This window comes from Coffea arabica, chromosome 7e (genome assembly GCF_036785885.1).
Source record: "Coffea arabica cultivar ET-39 chromosome 7e, Coffea Arabica ET-39 HiFi, whole genome shotgun sequence".
Classification (NCBI taxonomy): domain Eukaryota; kingdom Viridiplantae; phylum Streptophyta; class Magnoliopsida; order Gentianales; family Rubiaceae; genus Coffea; species Coffea arabica.
The window spans coordinates 4998907-5016486 of NC_092323.1; the positions used below are offsets into that span (position 1 = coordinate 4998907).

At 37.9% G+C, this 17580-nt stretch overlaps 2 protein-coding genes across 6 annotated transcripts; one reads left to right on the forward strand and one right to left on the reverse strand.

Annotated features, from left to right (window-relative positions):
* The first annotated feature begins 1622 nt into the window (after positions 1 to 1622).
* Positions 1623 to 2608, forward strand: LOC113701911 (uncharacterized). The gene is made up of 3 exons (XM_027222809.2): positions 1623 to 1802; positions 1909 to 2235; positions 2334 to 2608. The coding sequence occupies exons 1-3, from the start codon at positions 1700 to 1702 to the stop codon at positions 2402 to 2404; spliced, it is 501 nt and encodes a 166-aa protein (XP_027078610.1). The 5' UTR covers positions 1623 to 1699; the 3' UTR covers positions 2405 to 2608.
* A 34-nt stretch (positions 2609 to 2642) lies between these two features.
* On the reverse strand, positions 2643 to 16664 carry LOC113701910 (histone-lysine N-methyltransferase SUVR5). 5 transcript variants are annotated; one of them, XM_072059523.1, is made up of 12 exons: positions 16183 to 16664; positions 12228 to 12772; positions 10807 to 11109; positions 10593 to 10703; positions 9696 to 9806; positions 6335 to 9154; positions 5582 to 5743; positions 4586 to 4702; positions 4419 to 4522; positions 4161 to 4298; positions 3526 to 3613; positions 2643 to 3116 (listed from the first exon to the last, which is right to left on the reverse strand). In XM_072059523.1, the coding sequence occupies exons 2-12, from the start codon at positions 12684 to 12686 to the stop codon at positions 3009 to 3011; spliced, it is 4521 nt and encodes a 1506-aa protein (XP_071915624.1). In that variant the 5' UTR covers positions 12687 to 12772; positions 16183 to 16664; the 3' UTR covers positions 2643 to 3008. The 5 variants fall into 5 exon arrangements, with proteins under 5 accessions (XP_071915624.1, XP_027078605.1, XP_027078604.1 ...); XM_027222804.2 differs by having other exon boundaries at positions 12228 to 12755; positions 16183 to 16658; XM_027222803.2 differs by lacking the exon at positions 16183 to 16664 and adding an exon at positions 13876 to 14056 and having other exon boundaries at positions 12228 to 12755.
* Between the last annotated feature and the right edge of the window lie 916 nt (positions 16665 to 17580).

Consider the following 17580-nt stretch of genomic DNA (forward strand, 5'->3'; position numbering starts at 1 on the left):
TCTCAATTCTTTGACAACTGTGAAACACGAAGGAAGGAAGGATAGGAATGTGCACATTAGCTCAGAGTCAGACGGCTTGCATATACAGCAGGAGTTGTAGACTAATTTAATGATTTTCAGACGCGCTGGCTGAACCCTTTTATGAACTGTGCTTGCAAAGTCAATGCTCAACCACTGCTGCTGTAGTTAGGGGTGGGCAAAAAAAATCGTGGATCCGGAAATTCGATCCGAAAAATAGGATATTGGATCCAATTTTTCTTAGCGGGACAGATGCGAGTCGGGCACCCGCAAAAAAATGACCCGTCGATTCGAAAATTCGATGAACTTGATTCGATTCGATCTGTAAAATAGGATATTCGATCCGATTTTTCTAAGTGGGACAGATGCGAGTCTGGTACCGGCAAAAAAACGGATACAGATACAAATCATGAAAATAAAAATTCGCAGGTATCCGACCTGCAGGGTATATTATATAAATATTAAAAAAATTAAGGCTCATTTTATAATTTTATAATTTTTAATCCTAAGTGTAAGTGAAGTGGCTCACAACCTCATATTCTAATCCCATATGATCCGCCTCTCCTTATCTTGTCTAAAAAAAACAAATATTCTTGGTAAAGCCTGAACCAAATGAACAAAACAAAGAAAAATTTGTGAAATTCTATCATAAAAATTGTTCATCTCTTTTATCCTTTTTCATTTTTATTCTACCTCCATTGATCTTTTCTGCAAATTTTTCATCAATTCAATCAAAGATTTGTGTTTAGAGCTCCAATTTTCTATTAGTTAGATAATTAATACATTTTTGTCTTTCATTTATTTATTTATTTTATTGCAATTATGTCTCTTAAAATTGTCTCCTTTTATTTTAGTGCAATAAATTTATTTTTCTTTTTCATCACCTTTAATGCCATAAGATCTATTCCAAAGATGTAAGAAAGTTGGAGAAAATTTTTTAAGATTATTTTGGTTATACTTTCTCCAAAAATTATTAGCTCTGTTCAATTCTTTTCCGGACTTGATTCTACAGTCGACTCATTTTAGATGCAGTCTTGTACCATAACATCCTTAAGGAAGCTGGGAAAGTTACCAACTACTTATTATCCTTGTGTTTGTTATGTTGTAGAAGGATGAAATGCGTGAGAATGGTGATGTACTCAAAATTATCATGAAATTTCGTTTTGTCTATTAAATATTATAATTCTAATATGTACTAAATTTATGAGATCGGTTTGATTATTGGATGAAATGTATGAGAATGGTGATGTATGAATTTTGATTACAATATCTCTACCAATATTAATTCGAAAACAGATTTTTTTTTATTGAAAAACATGTTGATATTAAGTGGAAAGCAAATTTTTTATTGGAAAATGAATTTCTTTTTTTTAAGGGTGGATACCCTATGATCTGCCCCTTTTTTTCGAGTATCCGAATAGCAGATACCCGAAGACATTAGGAGCGAATTAGGATCGCAAAATGACTGATCCGATATATTATGGTTGGTTCAGTCAAATCAGACGGATACCCGACCCGTACCCACCCCTAGCTGTAGCTCCCTTCTGCTCATGCGCTATGAGACTCTCATCTTTATCCATATATATCTATATATATATATATATATTGACGCAGGCATTTCCAGAACGTTAGAAGGGGGCAAGAACTGCCCGAAGGTTGAAGAAGCTATTGGCAGCAGCAAATGGAGGCAAAGATCAGCAATAAATCATTATTATTCAGACTCTGTTCTCTTCTCATGGCATCCCTATTCGCCGTCTCTGCTTCCTCTCAACTCAATGATCCTGGTCAGTGAAAGTAATAACACTTTCTTTCATTGCCAGATTTTTTCCCCTCCTCTCCAGTTTTGTGTGGTTCCGTTGAATAGGGTTTCCTGTTTGTGGCTTGTTTTAGATTGGTACTTCTGGTTTCCCCTGTACGCATGTGGTTGCATCGTGAATTTGGTCAACGGACTGTCCAAATTCCCCAAGATGAGATTGAGAATAGTGGCTAAATTCTCACTTTCGCTTGGGATTTTCTTATTCATCAAACCGTCCATCGAAGATCTGGGAAATGGAACGGGTGCTGGACTCTGGTCTTTGGACATGCGGGAAAGAGTTGTCCGGGAAAAGCTTGGCAGCGGGCTAGTCGTCGCCTCCATGTTTCTGAACTTGCAACTACCGTCTTCGAGACATCTACCAAAAGGCCAAGAAACAAAAGTTGCAAAACTTACTGAACACGGTAATCGCCAACTAAAGAGTTTCATTTCATTTTACAAGCGCGCCCTCGGTTCTGCTGTTCCATGTTTTAACGAGGTTGTTGATTATCATTCTTAACAGGAATGCTCATACTGGTTGGGATTGGTTATGGTCTGTCCCTTCTGTGCCATCAGAAGGAGATGAAGTTCTAATCGATGGAACCATCAGCTTAGATCCTCCCGTAATTAACCAATCCAACATTTTGTAGGGTATTTTTACACTCTGTAAATAACATGATAACTTTTTTATGCTTTACAACACCACCAAGTGATGGTATGAACTGAAGAATCACTCGCTGTATTCTTCACTCGCTACAAGCAACGTTCCTTCAAATGTAGACTTTCTCGACTTTCGCATATAGCCTGAAATAGATAATGGACACGAGTAGAATGGTAGCAGCAGTCATCAAATACAGTTGATTCGAAAATTGCCAGTCTGATGTTTTATGACAAAAAAGCTTTCCAACTTTCTGTGCAGGCTGAGCAAGAGGAAAAGGGCCAGAATAAGTGCTCGAAATTGTCTGCTTTAAATTATCAGGGTAGATAAAATTTGCTATACCAGGAAAAAAAAAAACAAAAATTCTACAGGTGGGACTTAAACGACGAGCCCAATGCTTCATGCCCATTTCAACAGTTACAGAAGCAGCAGATACAAATCAGAAAATTTGCCTTTAGCTTTCCTCTCTTGACTTCTCAATTTGAAAAGTCAGAGGCTTCCCACCAGGGGCAGCGTAAGAACAATTAGCTGGTGAAGCATTTAGTATAAACGACCCCTGCAATTCGCAGCTCCGCACAGGCAAGGGGACCCTTCTCCCGGTAATAATTTATAGCGGTAATCATATGTCAATTCTTCACCCATGGCAATCTGCTCATAAAGTTTAGGAAAAAGGGTTACAGGAGTCTAACGAGAGGCATAGCATTATTAAGGATCGTTGCAGAACTTGTTAAGAAAAGCCGTTGTATCAGCAAAACAAAACATTCGTGAAAATCCCAAAAATGACAAAATTTAGCGCAAAAAAGAGGTCAGTCCATGAAAAGGGAGTGGTCGGGACCAACAGTAAAATAATCATGTCATTAAAACGTCCCCATTTTCACAGGAAACTATAGTCCTCCATTAATATTTTTTCCCCTCATTCAAAGAAGTAACATCTCCATAATAAGTCACAAGTGAATGGAACATAATCACAGCCTATGATGCAAAACATAACTTTGCTTGTCCCAGCCATCCGAAAAACAAAGATAACCACCTTATGAAGAAATCAAATGGTACTTACATCTCGACTGGCGTAGAGACCAATGTGTGCAAGCTGACAATCCATGCTTTCTACAATCACTTGGTGATTTACAAGATTTGGTGAGCAGCTAAGAGCAACAAGAGATGATAAGTGAGCCACAAGATGGTAAAGCAGCGAAACAACAACTTAGCCTTAAATAATAAATTGCTCCAAAGTACTACTTCTTAAGTCCTGCTTTTTCCAGATTTAAAGATGAATAACTTGGTACCCTGCAGCTAACATGGATCACAGGTCCTTAAAAGCGCTTAACCTAGAGAGCTCGAGGTTACAATTCATCTCTCTTCTACTCTATTACTGCTAAGGATCAAAGGGGGCCAGCAAAAAGCTTGGAAACTAAATCCCTGGAAACCGAAGCCCATGTTTCAATTCCTTGCCAAAAACGGGGGAAAAATCCTAATGGCATGAAGTGCCAAATCTCCTTCAGACTTATAAAACTCTACATTCAATATAATATTCCTTGAGATCAGGAAGTAGTAATTTCCACAATGGGAATAGATATAAAAGTGGTCAAGAAAAAGGAAAAATAGAATCAGATCATCCAAATCTCTTGCAGGTCCAACCCCTTAGCTACAACATAATTTTCCACAGCTAAGAAATCAAATGTCTTCCCTCACCTGTGATTAATATACCGTGAAACATTTCCATAATTTGTTGTATCAATCACAAAGGAGACCTGCCCTTCAGTCAATCTGCTTATGTCGTTTATTTGAGCATCAATTTCGTATAAAAATCTGCAACTATCATTTCCGTACCTGGTTCTCCAAATACAACAAAATAATAAGAAAATTACAAAAGGCAAATAAACAAATGAAAAAAAAAGGAAGATAGTGAAGATAAAGCTATCTGTTAAAGATTCAATACAGAAATCAAACCTATTACGCCTCTCACTTGCTTCTTGCTCATTTATGACCTCCCCAATATACTCGCATACAAAGGTGCCTCGCAGGATTGCTTCCCTTGCCCTAACTGCCCAACCCTGTAAACCCAAACAGCAACTTAGCTGATACTCCAAACAATCAGAATCAATGATGCGTTATACCTTCTTTTCTGTTTTGAATATTTCCAATTTCACTCGAATGCCATTCTGCAAAACCCGGTTCTGACAGGTTTTGCTGCAGCAGCACCTTTGATTGCACTCATAAACAAGGTAACCCTCCTGACAAATTAATCAAAAAAGGAAGATCAGCAATTACTAGCGCTTAGCAATCACACAGACTCTTCATTTGATCCCAGAGCACCTCAGTCCTATAACAAGGGTCAACTGTCAGTGATTTGACCTAAAAATGGATCATTTACATTTAGGTTATCCCTACCAGAAACTACTCTAGAACTAAAAAGTAAGCATTTTCCCAAACTGTTGATGTTCAAAAGTTACAATTGCAAACTTTTTTGCATGCAACCTCTTATGCCTCACTTTTAAGCTGAAAAAGAACGAATTCAGAAACACACATAGGTTTCTCATATAAGTCCAAAACCAGTCATGCAAACACTCATACAACATGCCCAAGTCTCCATGTCTGAACCTCTTGTGAAGTTTATATCCTTCTATGGAAATTAGCAAACTGGCTTCTCCACGCACACCTATAGCAATACTTGAATCAGACTCGAGAGAAACATGCTCACTTAACCTGGGTTCCCAATTGTAAAATTGATATTTGCGCATGTGTGCCGATACATATCATAGTTAAACCTGATAACTTCTGAATTATCAAGATAGGAGTATAACTTGATATGTCTATCTGATCAGACAATCTAGTCTTAATCCATTTACTTCTACCTGATGAAACACGTCAAGTTAACAAAAGTCCACAAATCATGAAAAATTAGCATTGCCAAACTGAATTAACACAAATTTTAACAACTCATCCTACTCTATTGCACTCAAAAGCAGGGGAGAAGAGGAAAATGCTAAAAGCATAAGGATAATAGCTAAATTCAACTCAGCAATTTCCAACTAGAAACAGCAGGGAAGGCATACAAGACCCAATTATATAAATGCAGGTACTTATGGGGCATGAAACCAAAAATCAAGTACCTCCAAAATGATCCGACCTCTCTCATCATATGGGAAGCGGCCATGCATTGGTTTGCCATATATGTCTTTTGCATCTTCATAGTCATTATCAAAAAGGTAGACATGATCACAGGTTACAGGAGAGCAAACTGAATGAGCACAAGCACACCCCAACTGTGAACTCTGCCAACAGAGTATATAGATGAAAAGAGACAGTAAGTACACAAACTTATGTTTGTCCTGATGTGAGACTTGCTGCAAGAAAAACACCAACTACACTAACAAAAGCAGAAGCATCACATAATTTCTTAGAAATTCCTTCTAAGCAGAAACTAAATGTTTAGTGATGCGAAGTATCAATATTAAACACCATATCATCAGCACCAGATCTATATGCATCCAGAAATATACTTCTGAAATTAGTATAAAAGGATCCATGATAAAATGATCCAGTTATCTACTTTGTAATCAGAATAAAGGCCCTCAGGAAAACTCACAGTGCAAGGAAGTAAAATCCTCCACCGAAAAGAAGTAACACTGGAACTTAATACATACTTTGGAGACCAACAGTCAAGCAGGCATCTTAAAACATACTTGAATATCGTCCTCTTTCCATTTTAAAGACCTACTTCATTTTTCCACACTTTTCTTAAATATCTCAAACGTTCACACTCACAAGAAATTTGAAAATGAGATAAGAGAATAAGTATGTTTGCCAACATACATAAAGCATCAAAATCAGAAAGAAATTGAAAATTAAATTTCTAAAATTACCTCCACTTCAAGACCAATGGATTGATCAAGCAATGGTTTTGTAACATAAGTAAAGCTCTCCCATGGCAGAGAGTGTGCTGTAATTTGGCCATCAGAGCCATCCGGCATGATATGAAGAGAACCCAAAAGGTTTTCATCCACCACACAAGCTATTGGGACAGACTCCTTCCCAAAACTTATATCATCACATAAGATAATTCTCTCAGCAGAATCTTGGTTAAAATGTCTGGAGTCAATAACATAGTGACACTCATCCATCGTCCACTCACTGGACACAGGATTCAAAGGAACCAATGATCTAGATACAACTACATCATCCAAAAGAGGCACTGAAGAAGACAATTGATGTGCACTTTCAATCAGCCTACATCCTCTGGGACAAATAAACCCTTCTTGGTGCCAGTTGACTAAAATATTTTGCTCACTGCAGAGTTTTGCTGCTTTTAGGTATATTCGCTCCGGCAAGGTTCCATATTTTGCCGCTAATGAGGCTTGCAGGCTTACCTTGCAGCAAGCCAAGCGAGCAATTGATAAGATTTCTAAGTTACTTGGTCGTGGTTTTGTTCTTTTAATCTCTGAAAACAATACCTTTGCAACAGCTGAGCATTGAGAATCTGCCAGTCTACCAAGACTAGCTGCATCAGGCTGAACGGATTGGACATTAAACTTTGCTGCACTGACCAAACTCGTTGCCTGAATGTGTTTCTTCATGTTTTGAGCACTTCTGTTCCTAATCCTATATGACGCTGATCCTATACCTTTTCTAAACCCAGGTCGAGTGAGTCTTCCTGATTTCAGTTTTTGAGCATAGAGACGAAGGCCTCTCTTTGGGAGGCGAGGATCAGCAGGAGTTGGCCCCATATGAGCCGCTTGATGATGGCGGCCCAGATCAGGTAGCAAGTCAAACTTCAAGCCACAGAACCTGCAAATGTATTTCCGGATGCTAGACTGACTCTCCGGGTTCCGATCATCTACTGCAGCTGACTTCTCTTGACTAGGATTCTGCAGAGTATCATCAACCACAGAAAGATTAGGCTGCTCAACAACACTTGATTGCTTGAAATTATTAGGATGAACTGATAGTACATGTGACCACAAATCCTCGGGATTCCCAAAATGGCTACTGCATGGAATACACTGGAAAAGCATACATTGTTCAACAAATTGCACCCGGTGCCTCTCCTGTACATGTGTTTCCAAGACTTTCTTATTGGTAAAAGAATCCAGACAGATTGCACAAACATAACCTCTAAACAGCCACTGAGCTTCTTTCTTATGATGGTCCATCCAGTGCGTACCAAGTGTTTGATCATCAAGAAAATTTTCAGAACAAAGTTTGCACTTTATACTGTTCTCATTGTTTTGATCATTTTCTACTACCATTGGGACTGTGACAGGTTCATCAAGAGAGGTGGAAGCCTGCAAATTTTCCTTCACGCTGAAGCCCCACAGGCTTTCCAACCTTGCCTTTTCACTGCAGACTAACATCAGTAAGAACTGCCCAACTCTAACATCTTTAGAAGCTTCAGATAAGACCCACTGAAATTGGACTTCCTTAGGAACAGGGTTCCTCAGAGACAGTATACTTTTAAACAACCTATAAAAGAGTTCACAAGCCTGGTGTAAATTCAACTTTTGCTCCATTAAACGGCAGTCTTTCAGGAGTTCCATGAAAACTTCCTTTGAAATTATCCGACTCTTGCCATTCCTAGCACGTTTTAACCAGCTAGGAATATGTTTTTCACAGTACAAAGAATGTCGTTTTGGACTTTCTTGGCAAGGTTCGAAGCCATCCTGAGACCATAAACCTATGCAGTGAGCCATCTCCTGGATGCTATAATCTTCCCGTGGTTGCTCAGGCAAAGCAAGTGAACAGCTTCTGTCGAAGGCTTCTCCACCGATGACTTGGATAGGCTTTACATGCAAAGGAGCTTCATTTCCTCCAGATATTACAATTTCTTTGCAATCTGTGGTTTCTGATCTCATTGAACTCTCTTCATGCTTTCTTTTGAGCCTATTCTCAGGCAAACTTGAGGTGAGACCTTGGTCATCTTTTGGTCTATGTTTCTTGCAAAAAGAAGAACCAAGCAAAGAGCGATGTTTACATTTAGTGCCAAGGACTGTAGTACCTTCACACATAGGTGAATCTACAGGTGTAGCTGATTCAATTTTTGATAAGCTGCCGGAAAAACGGGAGGTTAAATGCACACAACAATAAACATCACCTTCATTCGCCCATCGTACGCATCGCCTTCCTTTATGTTCAATGAAAGCTATGCATTGGCGACTCTTACCAACGGCATCTGAAGAACTTACACAAATAGCACCACTTTCAGGAGTCAGTTCCACATTTTTCAACTGCATGACATCAGAATTTCCAGTTTCAACAACAATCTCAGCCCATCTATCAGCAACAGTACCTGGGGAGATAGGTTGAGCAGTTGCCTCCACAGATACTGAATCTTTAGATGGCTCAGAATCCAATGATGCAGTGTTATTGAGATCACCATTGAAAAAAGCAGAGTCAATTTCAACTGCAACGTCCTGATGTGAACTCTGAATAACCTGTGCTTGTGAACCATGCATTTCAGCACGACGAACTTCGAGTTTAGGCCTCTTTCTGCTCATTTGAATCCCCACTGTCAATGGACTATCATTGCTGGGTTGCTCAAGATCACCACCACTTGAAATTGGATTTGACATTGAAAACCATTTCATCACCTCATGTTTCCAGGTCCTCCACTCAGTGCTCAAGTCAAGCTGTGCTGTTGCATTTGAAAGCGAGTGCACTTCATCCCAAACAATCGATTCAACCAATTCCTGAAGCAGAAAGATGGTAACCATGGAATGTTGTTACGAAGCAAGTTTCAAACTTCAATCAGTATTACTGTTGCAAGTAAACAAATAGATACATCCCTGTTGAGTTTCAAATTGGAAAATAAATATTTAGAGGGGAAAAAAAAAGACAATGAAGAAGGCCATGACATATATGCAAATAAAGCCAGGTATCATGAGTTTAGAGCATTCAGGTAGACAGTGAACAGAATTCCCATTCAGCTAAGTATAACTCACGGTTTTGCACCATTTCATCTTTGGAGGAGACGCAAGGCATTTGAGAGGGATTTATGCTAACATCATCACAAGTTTTGTCTAAACAAATTTTTGAAGCACTATAGGCCAAGACTAAAACTCAAAATGCAAGAAATTGACCAGAATAACAGGATATCAGAGCATTTATTATTAAGAAGCTAATTCTTTTTTCTTTAAAATGAAAATGACAAGTGTTTTTGGAAACAACTATGTGCCTTCTCGAAAAATAAGACATTGCTGCACAGACTAGCACCACAAGGTAGGATCCTACCTCCTTCAATATTTCAACACATTCGGCGCTATTTGCATTCTGACATCGTTGTATCCAAGATGGCAGAGAGTGTTGCAACCAATCTGCGTTGATGCAGCACTGCAGTATCATCTGAGACAGTAAAAGCGTAGCCTTTGCATCAGTCTAAAACAACAAAAACAAAGTCCGCACAATAACAGAGCTCAATGTTCATCCTCCACATTAAGCATCTCACATATTCTGGCTCTACAGCATAGCACAAGAGTGGAAGGGTAGATCAGCCAAAGTGACTTTTACAACACCACCATGTCAATCTTTTTCCTCTTGGGCCATAACAAACCAAAAGGAAAATCAATTTACATCTTCTTGAGAACCTTAAACAAAAATGAGAGTCTAGGTTCACAAAATCAGGAAGCATCAGAACAAAGCATGTAACCCTGGAAATGTTGTTGACATGTATAGTATGAATCCCCATGACAGTAACTAATCCACAATAATCAGTTCAATCAGGTCTGCTGGATCACTGTCCAACAATCAAGTTAATAGTTCAACTGCTGGAAAGCAGAGCAGCATATCCATACCAAAGGCAAAAATTCCCAGTTTATGTAACAACATGCGTGGAATTCCGAGACAGATGCATGGAAACTAACAAAGTGCATATCCGACAAGCATCAGATGAATGTATGGAATTGTCAGGGTACAATTACAAGAATATGTATCACACAAGAACATTTTCGACAATAAAACTTGATCTGCAAGATCTGCAGTGCTTGAAAGCACAAGACCTTCCCTTTGTGTGTGTGAAAACATCTACAAGTGATTGGACATGTGTGTGTGTGTGAGAGAGAGAGAGAGACACACAGACATAAAAACAAGTTTCACATCTTTCAAACTAACCACGAGGGGTAAGTTTCTTACATTTTGAAGTTTCAAAAGCATCTTGCCGAGGTCGCTATAATTCTTACAGCGGGAAGCCTCCAGAGCAAATTCCTTCCAGGCCGCCACATTGCGAGCAGTCTCAATGAGAGCCTGATATAACTTGAAAGGATCAAATTACAAGCAGAAACTGAGGAAGATCAACAGTAATACGAGGGAAAAAAACTAACTTGTAAGTGCATATGGACAAACTAACCTCACTGTGCAGCTGATCAAGTATACTCAACATGCTGACAGCAAGCTTTTGCATAACAAAACGACGTGCAAGAGTCAGATCTTTTACCATTTTCATTCCAACCTTGTGTGTCTTATATGCAATGGGCTCTGGAAATTCATTCATTGGACGAACAAGTAGCTCATCTGCCCAAGAATAGTTTCTTGTCCGGGGAAAGAATATTACAAGATACTTTTTCCTATCATGAGTTGGCTTGGCTTTCAAAGTTGATAAGGGCCAATCCGCTCTTGCACATCTAATTCCTGCCTGCCACTTCCCTCTCCACTACAGGTGGAAAAAACACAAAATAATCTATACTAAGTAAAAAAATCGAAATAAGTATAATGGAAATAGGATTCTACCTTGAAATGAAATATGTTTCGCAGTAAACAAAGCAAACTCGTCAATTCAATAAAAATGAATTCTTGTTTTAATTGAATTGAGTAAAATAAAAAGTTATGGTATGGATGACTTGACAATTCCAATTCTAATCGAGCAATCCGGTATATTTTCCACATTCATAGGAGTGTGTCTATGTTTCTTCTTTACGAATATGATATTTTTTGGACATTTCTAATAATATCAAGTCTTATTCCTATTTTGGCATTTTTAATTTCTGGAATTTTAGCCCCGATTAGCAAAGGGCTAAACCATACCCTCGAGATATAACTTCACAGAACTCCATAACATTTCATACAGACATGAGCATAGCGATGTTCTTAATGACGACTAATAACTTAAATATAAGGCACAGCCAAAAAAATTGTAGATAAGAAATAAGCACAGAAATTGCTTCTCCATTCAATTTTACCGTGTCCTCTTTTGTCAGATGCAAGTCCTAGAGTAGCATGGAAGCAACTTGAAATGACCATGAGGTAACACACCTTTTTCCCTTCAAAGTTGCAAATGTAGCAACTTAATGAAAGATTCTCATTCAAACAAAAAAGATATTAACAGAACCTTAGATGATCACCAACAAAACAGCTTAGATCAAAAGATCTAAGAATTAATGGTTAAAAAGTAAACTAAAGCACCAAAACAAGTTCCATTTAAAAATTCAAATAGTAAGGTCTTAACAGTTGACTTCTACCAGGTCCAAATCAATGAGAAGTTTAAAATATTGTGTACTTCAACCTATGCCCTAAATTGACACTAGTTATGATTTTAGGATAATTTTCTTTTATTTGACACCATTACCAACAGCTACAAATCCCCTAGGATAATCCAAAAAAAATTCTATATCCACATCCCTGCATATAAGAACTAAACTCATTCCATTAACTTTTATTTCCTGTTTTGATGGATCCAAATGCCCAAACTAATTGTATATGTTTTGAGAGAAATATCAACAGAAACTGTATGGCTCCAAGACTTAAATCTCCTTAAATAAAATAAGCAATTACCTTCACCCATACAGCTAAAGACTCATCTCTTTCGTGCCATTTTGATTCCGAAGGCGAGAGTCCTGGCTCTTGATCTCCACTCGGTTGTCCCCTTTCATATGTATCTAGACAAGTTTCCATCATGTGGTCCTGAGCAATAGACTTCTCATCTTCGGAATCATGAGAATCAAAAGAGAACTTCTGGCCATCCATCTCATATGCATAATATGCATCTCCATTATTATTAACTTCTGAAGCAGGCAGTCCCTCAAGACTCCATTTACTTCCATCCTCCCTCTCCTCCAGAGGCCCTTCCAAATTAATCTCTAGGTCATCTACTTTAAACTCTGTCGCCTGAACTTCTTCAGGACGTTCTACACGGTTTGATTCTCCAGCAAACATAAAGGAGGTTCCAGAACCCTGGTCAGGACAATCAGAGTCTGCAGTGTAGCTTACACCAGAACAAGGAAGGACTTCCATGACTCTAGACGATAATATTTGAGCCCATGTGGCACCTATAGCATCATGTATTTCCACTAACTTCACATACTAAGCAAACACAATAGCTGGCATCAGCAGGATCAAAAATGGAAGTTCAGCCTCACAAGTCAAATAGGTTTAGTTAGTACGTGCTAAGCAATTAATAGAAGTGCTCAATTCATGTAATAAATGATCATGTAAAGTCATCAATGCCAATTCTTCCACAGGAAAACTATTGCATTACTTTAAATAAAAACTTAAAAAGTGTTTCCATACATTGGACAAAATAACTGCACACCAATTACAACTTTGACGACATGGGAAAGAAGGTAACACATCGACGCTGGGCATCATCACACCAACATGCATGAAGAATTGATGTACACAAAGTTGAATGTATCCTTAAATCAAACTAATCATGCCAAAAACAACTTGTTGCTACATGACATGAATAAGAAAAGACAACAAATATTTGATTTTATTCTTCAACCATCACGAAGAAGTCAGCAGGCTCGGGATAGCAAGAAACCAGGGGGAGGGGTGGTTGGGAGTTGGGAAAAAAGAACAAAAATAAATTAAAGAATGGCAACCCAAGTATTTGGTATGAAGGAAAAGATTTCCTGTGTTTTGCTCCAGACAACGGTAGCTGGACACAGTTTTCAAATAACCGTCGATATCAATCTGTTCTAGTTTTTTTTCCCCAATGATTTCGAATCAAATAAACTAAAAAAGGAAATCTGTGTAAGCTTCCCTTGAAGCTCACTTTCCCAAAATAATAACGTAGTCAAGAAGCCCAAACAACTAATTTCTTATATTTGTCTTCTTTCTTTATGCACTTTTGAAACTCAAGGCTTCTATCTTCATACAGGGATGTGAAGTAAGCTTGGCAGAATGATCTACTAAGTTCAGGTTAATACAAACTAGTTCAACTTCAAAAGAAGGCACCACTATAAACGTGCTAACAGTCAGATTGTAGCTGTCAGTAGTATAAAAAACATAACCAGATGCAATACCACAATATCAGCATTCTTTTTCTTAAACTATCAATTAAATCTCATGCCTAATCAATTAATGTTAATAAGACAGGAAAATCATTGCCCAAGACCATGAAAACTTATCAAGCCTTTTAACAGACAGCATACTGAAACTAATTAAAATCATAAACAGTTCATAGAGAGAACTGACTTACAATTTTGAGATCCCGTACTAGAATCAATTGCATGTAAGTAGATGACCACTTAAAACAACTTTATCACCCTCAACCAAAACCAGATTCACATGCCAGCACCTTAACCTATGTCCAAATGGCAAACCCCACCTCTGGCAATGACTCATTGAGTAAAAATATTTTCCATAAGCTCATGCCATCAAATTTAAGATTTCATCTTCCATAAGCTCATAATTTCTTTGCAAGTTTCATTCCAATCATCACCAAGAATCAATGTCGTTTCAAAAATACAATAGCCATAATTACCAAACTTCGTAATTCACATTATGAAAGTATTCTTCCTGTGATCAGACGTGGTACCATCAGAAGATTGTAGAACCTCAAACCTGTGCTGAAAGATCAAATTTTTTTCTTCTACAACTAGATTTGTAAGTTAACCATCCAATTTTGATGATGACATGTCAAACCATTTCTTTGAAGAGGGGTTGGCCCATGCGGAAAAAATGTACAAAATATTAAACCAAGCCTAAAGGCTTTCAATAAGTTCATCAAATCATCTTCAAGTTGTGGCGTGCATACTGCCAAATAAATGCATAGAAATTAATTCAGCTCACTACTTACAAGTCAACAAGTAAAAATTCCTTGCAACAAGCAACTAGATGCCATCCATCATTCTGATAGTAGAATAATTACTACTAAAGGAACATTAATCAAGTCCACCATGAGTGAGGCTTAACTGATTCTTTTTTTCTTATGTGCTAACAATCAACAAAATTCATAAGAGTCTGCTAGATTTGAGGCTATATACGATTTGAGTCTTATTCATTTATTTTTTGCAGCTTTTCATCTTAGATCAAGCCCTCCTCATGGCAATGACAACTCGATTGACATATTCAAGCTCGGTGCAGATATTTTAAGTTGCTTCAGCCCTGCCCTAATAGTTCTAGAGAACACCTATGCAGGGATGCAATCAATTACTTTAAGCATAAACTCATATCAGCATACAAGTTCACACAGGTCATTCAGGCTTCCATAGCACTGTGCAAAAATTTGGTTCTATGTCCCAATCCCAGGTCACCATGCATTACATTATACCAAAGAAAGTTTATATCAGGCACTAATTAAATATTTTTACTTAAAAAAAAAAAAATCACAGAACCAAAAATCTAGAGGCTTGATCAATATCTAGCTCAGACTAAAAGCTAACACTTAATGAGGAGTTAAACAAAAAACTGATGAGCAAACTTTACTTCCCTGCAAGTCTTGTTTCAGATTTTCAATCATTATCTAGAACATTTTCTTACAATCAAGTACTCTCTTATCAGTAAAAACAAATTAGAAATAGAAATACTCATCAGCTGCACCCCAAGAAACAGTACCAAGAAAATAAATAAATAAACAAATAAAACTATTGTGCCACGCGTAATTTTGCTGAATTTACTCCAGAATCATACTGAAAAAACTCCATCACAAAGATCAGTAAATGATAATTTGCTTTTGTCCCAACATACACGTCATAAAACCCCTGCTAATCCCACATCAAACTAACAGACGATTTATAACATGTTTATTCTCAGTAAATAAATGATTACAGGCTAGTAAAATATTTAGCTTCAAAATTTGATCTTTCTTTCTCTTCCATACAAAACTGCAATCTTTAGCATAGATTCGCAGGGAAGCCACACATACATTCACATATAACACATATAAGAGGAGAAAATGGTAAATTAATTTCAGCTTAGGGCAGGCCCCTCCATTACACACAAAGACTGCAGCTTTTCCCAAACAGCAGCAACTGAATCAACAATGCGTACTATTGAAGCCCTTACTACAATTTGTTACCAACCATAAAATCCCCAAATCCAAAACCTCAAGAATTGAAACCCTAGATTACAATTGACCCAATTGTCAGCATAACATCCTGGAGAAACATTGGAAGGAGAGTCGAATCAAGATTCAATTTTTTGTTCACAAGGATCAGCAATGTGCAAAACATGGCTAGACAAATAGTGGGTCCAATTTAAAATCCATGCCCTGAAATTCTTGGAGCGAATGTGGTCGATAAATTAGAGAAGAAAATCGAACCAAAAGAAAAGGGTCGTTTTCCACATCTTGGATTTCTATAAAGCCTAACCCATTTTGGGTAGGTCACGACTCACAAGACATGGCCACAAAATATTTGCTGTACAACAATTGTTGTTACATACACAAGAGTGGCGTATGCATATCTTCGACCTCTATAGAGGGGTGACATGCAGGCCTAAAGAAGCTATACAAGTAAAAGATTGGCAGGAAAAAAGAAAGGTGGCAACGGTAATGGTAATGTACCTTGACACAGAAGATCCCTTTATTATATCTGCAGTAGTAGGATTTGTAATGGGGGGATTTTTATTTATGCGATTGACAAATTAAAAAAAAAAATTGTATCTAGTAGTGGTAAGGAAATAGATAGATATGGATGGTAAAATTGGTGAGAGTGACCAGATTTTTTAAGATTAGAGGAACGTGATGAATGGACATGTACCAGGTCCAATTGTTGGAAATTGGAAGGGAATAAATCGAAGCTATTGTACAGCAGAAAGCGATAAAAAGATTAAAAGACCAGAGGGTGTCGAGGCTGGAGGGGGTACGAAGAAAGTGGCCTGGGGTAATGGTGTTATTAGTCTTTAAATTATAAACCTAGGGGAAGATTTTGTTGTTATGGGAAGGGGGGGATATGCGGGGGTGGGCTACTGGGCTGTGGTGGGGGTTGGGGCTGCGGGGGAGACGATGTGCGATTCCATAGGCAAGGGCTTAGTTAGAGTAGTTCTGTAACGTGGCGTGGGTCTGTGCCCCTTTCTTGAATTTTTCTTTCTTTATTTCTTTTTTTTTTAAAGACCTTTTTCTTGAATTTTGCAGCATCCCTGGTTTTTCAATCTTTGTTATCTTCTTCTTTTCTAAAAGCGCCAAGGTGGAAGGTTGCATTTCAATTTGACCCTACAAAAAATCTAGAAATTTTATTTCTGCGCATTTTTTATTTTTCAAGTTAGAAGAAACTCTATCCCTTACATAGGTAAAGAAAAGAGAATTAAGAGATTGAGTTCCAAATTTATTCTTTTAATAATTTCACGTACTTTTAGTCACTTTTTTTTTTTTTTACTTTTAGTCACTTTTTCTTTAAAAAAAAAAAAAGAGGAAACATACTCTTTCAACGTGATAACATTACATACTTTGAATTTAAAAGCCTTATTTGGCAATTTCTTTTCAATATTTGTTCTTTTAATAGCAAGCAAAGTTGGAGTAGAAATTAAAATAAATTTCTGGGTGATAAGTTTTCTAATCTAAGGACTTCGATTTTTTTTCCCAACTTTTGAGGGTTCGAATGAAATTAACCCGTCCGCAAAAAAAAATATTTTTTAAATAAATATGAATAGGAGGGGATTCTCCGCGGGCTGGGCTTCCGGTTTCGCAGTTTGCGTCGAGTTGCGACGTCACAAGTCAACCACTGCTTTAACTCACGCAATAAAGAAAAGACAAAAGTAGGTGGTTACTGTACAGAAGGTAAATTTCGATTTTAGGTAATCATCATGATTTGGACTAATTCTCATTTCGCTCTTTACGTTTTAATTTTAACATATTTGACCTTTGTAGTGGGGCCCAGACGTACATCGGCCCCGGGCCACGGACAGCCCAGCCCGACCCACGAGCTCGGACTGGAGGTGCTGGGCTACGGTTTCAGGTCGGCCC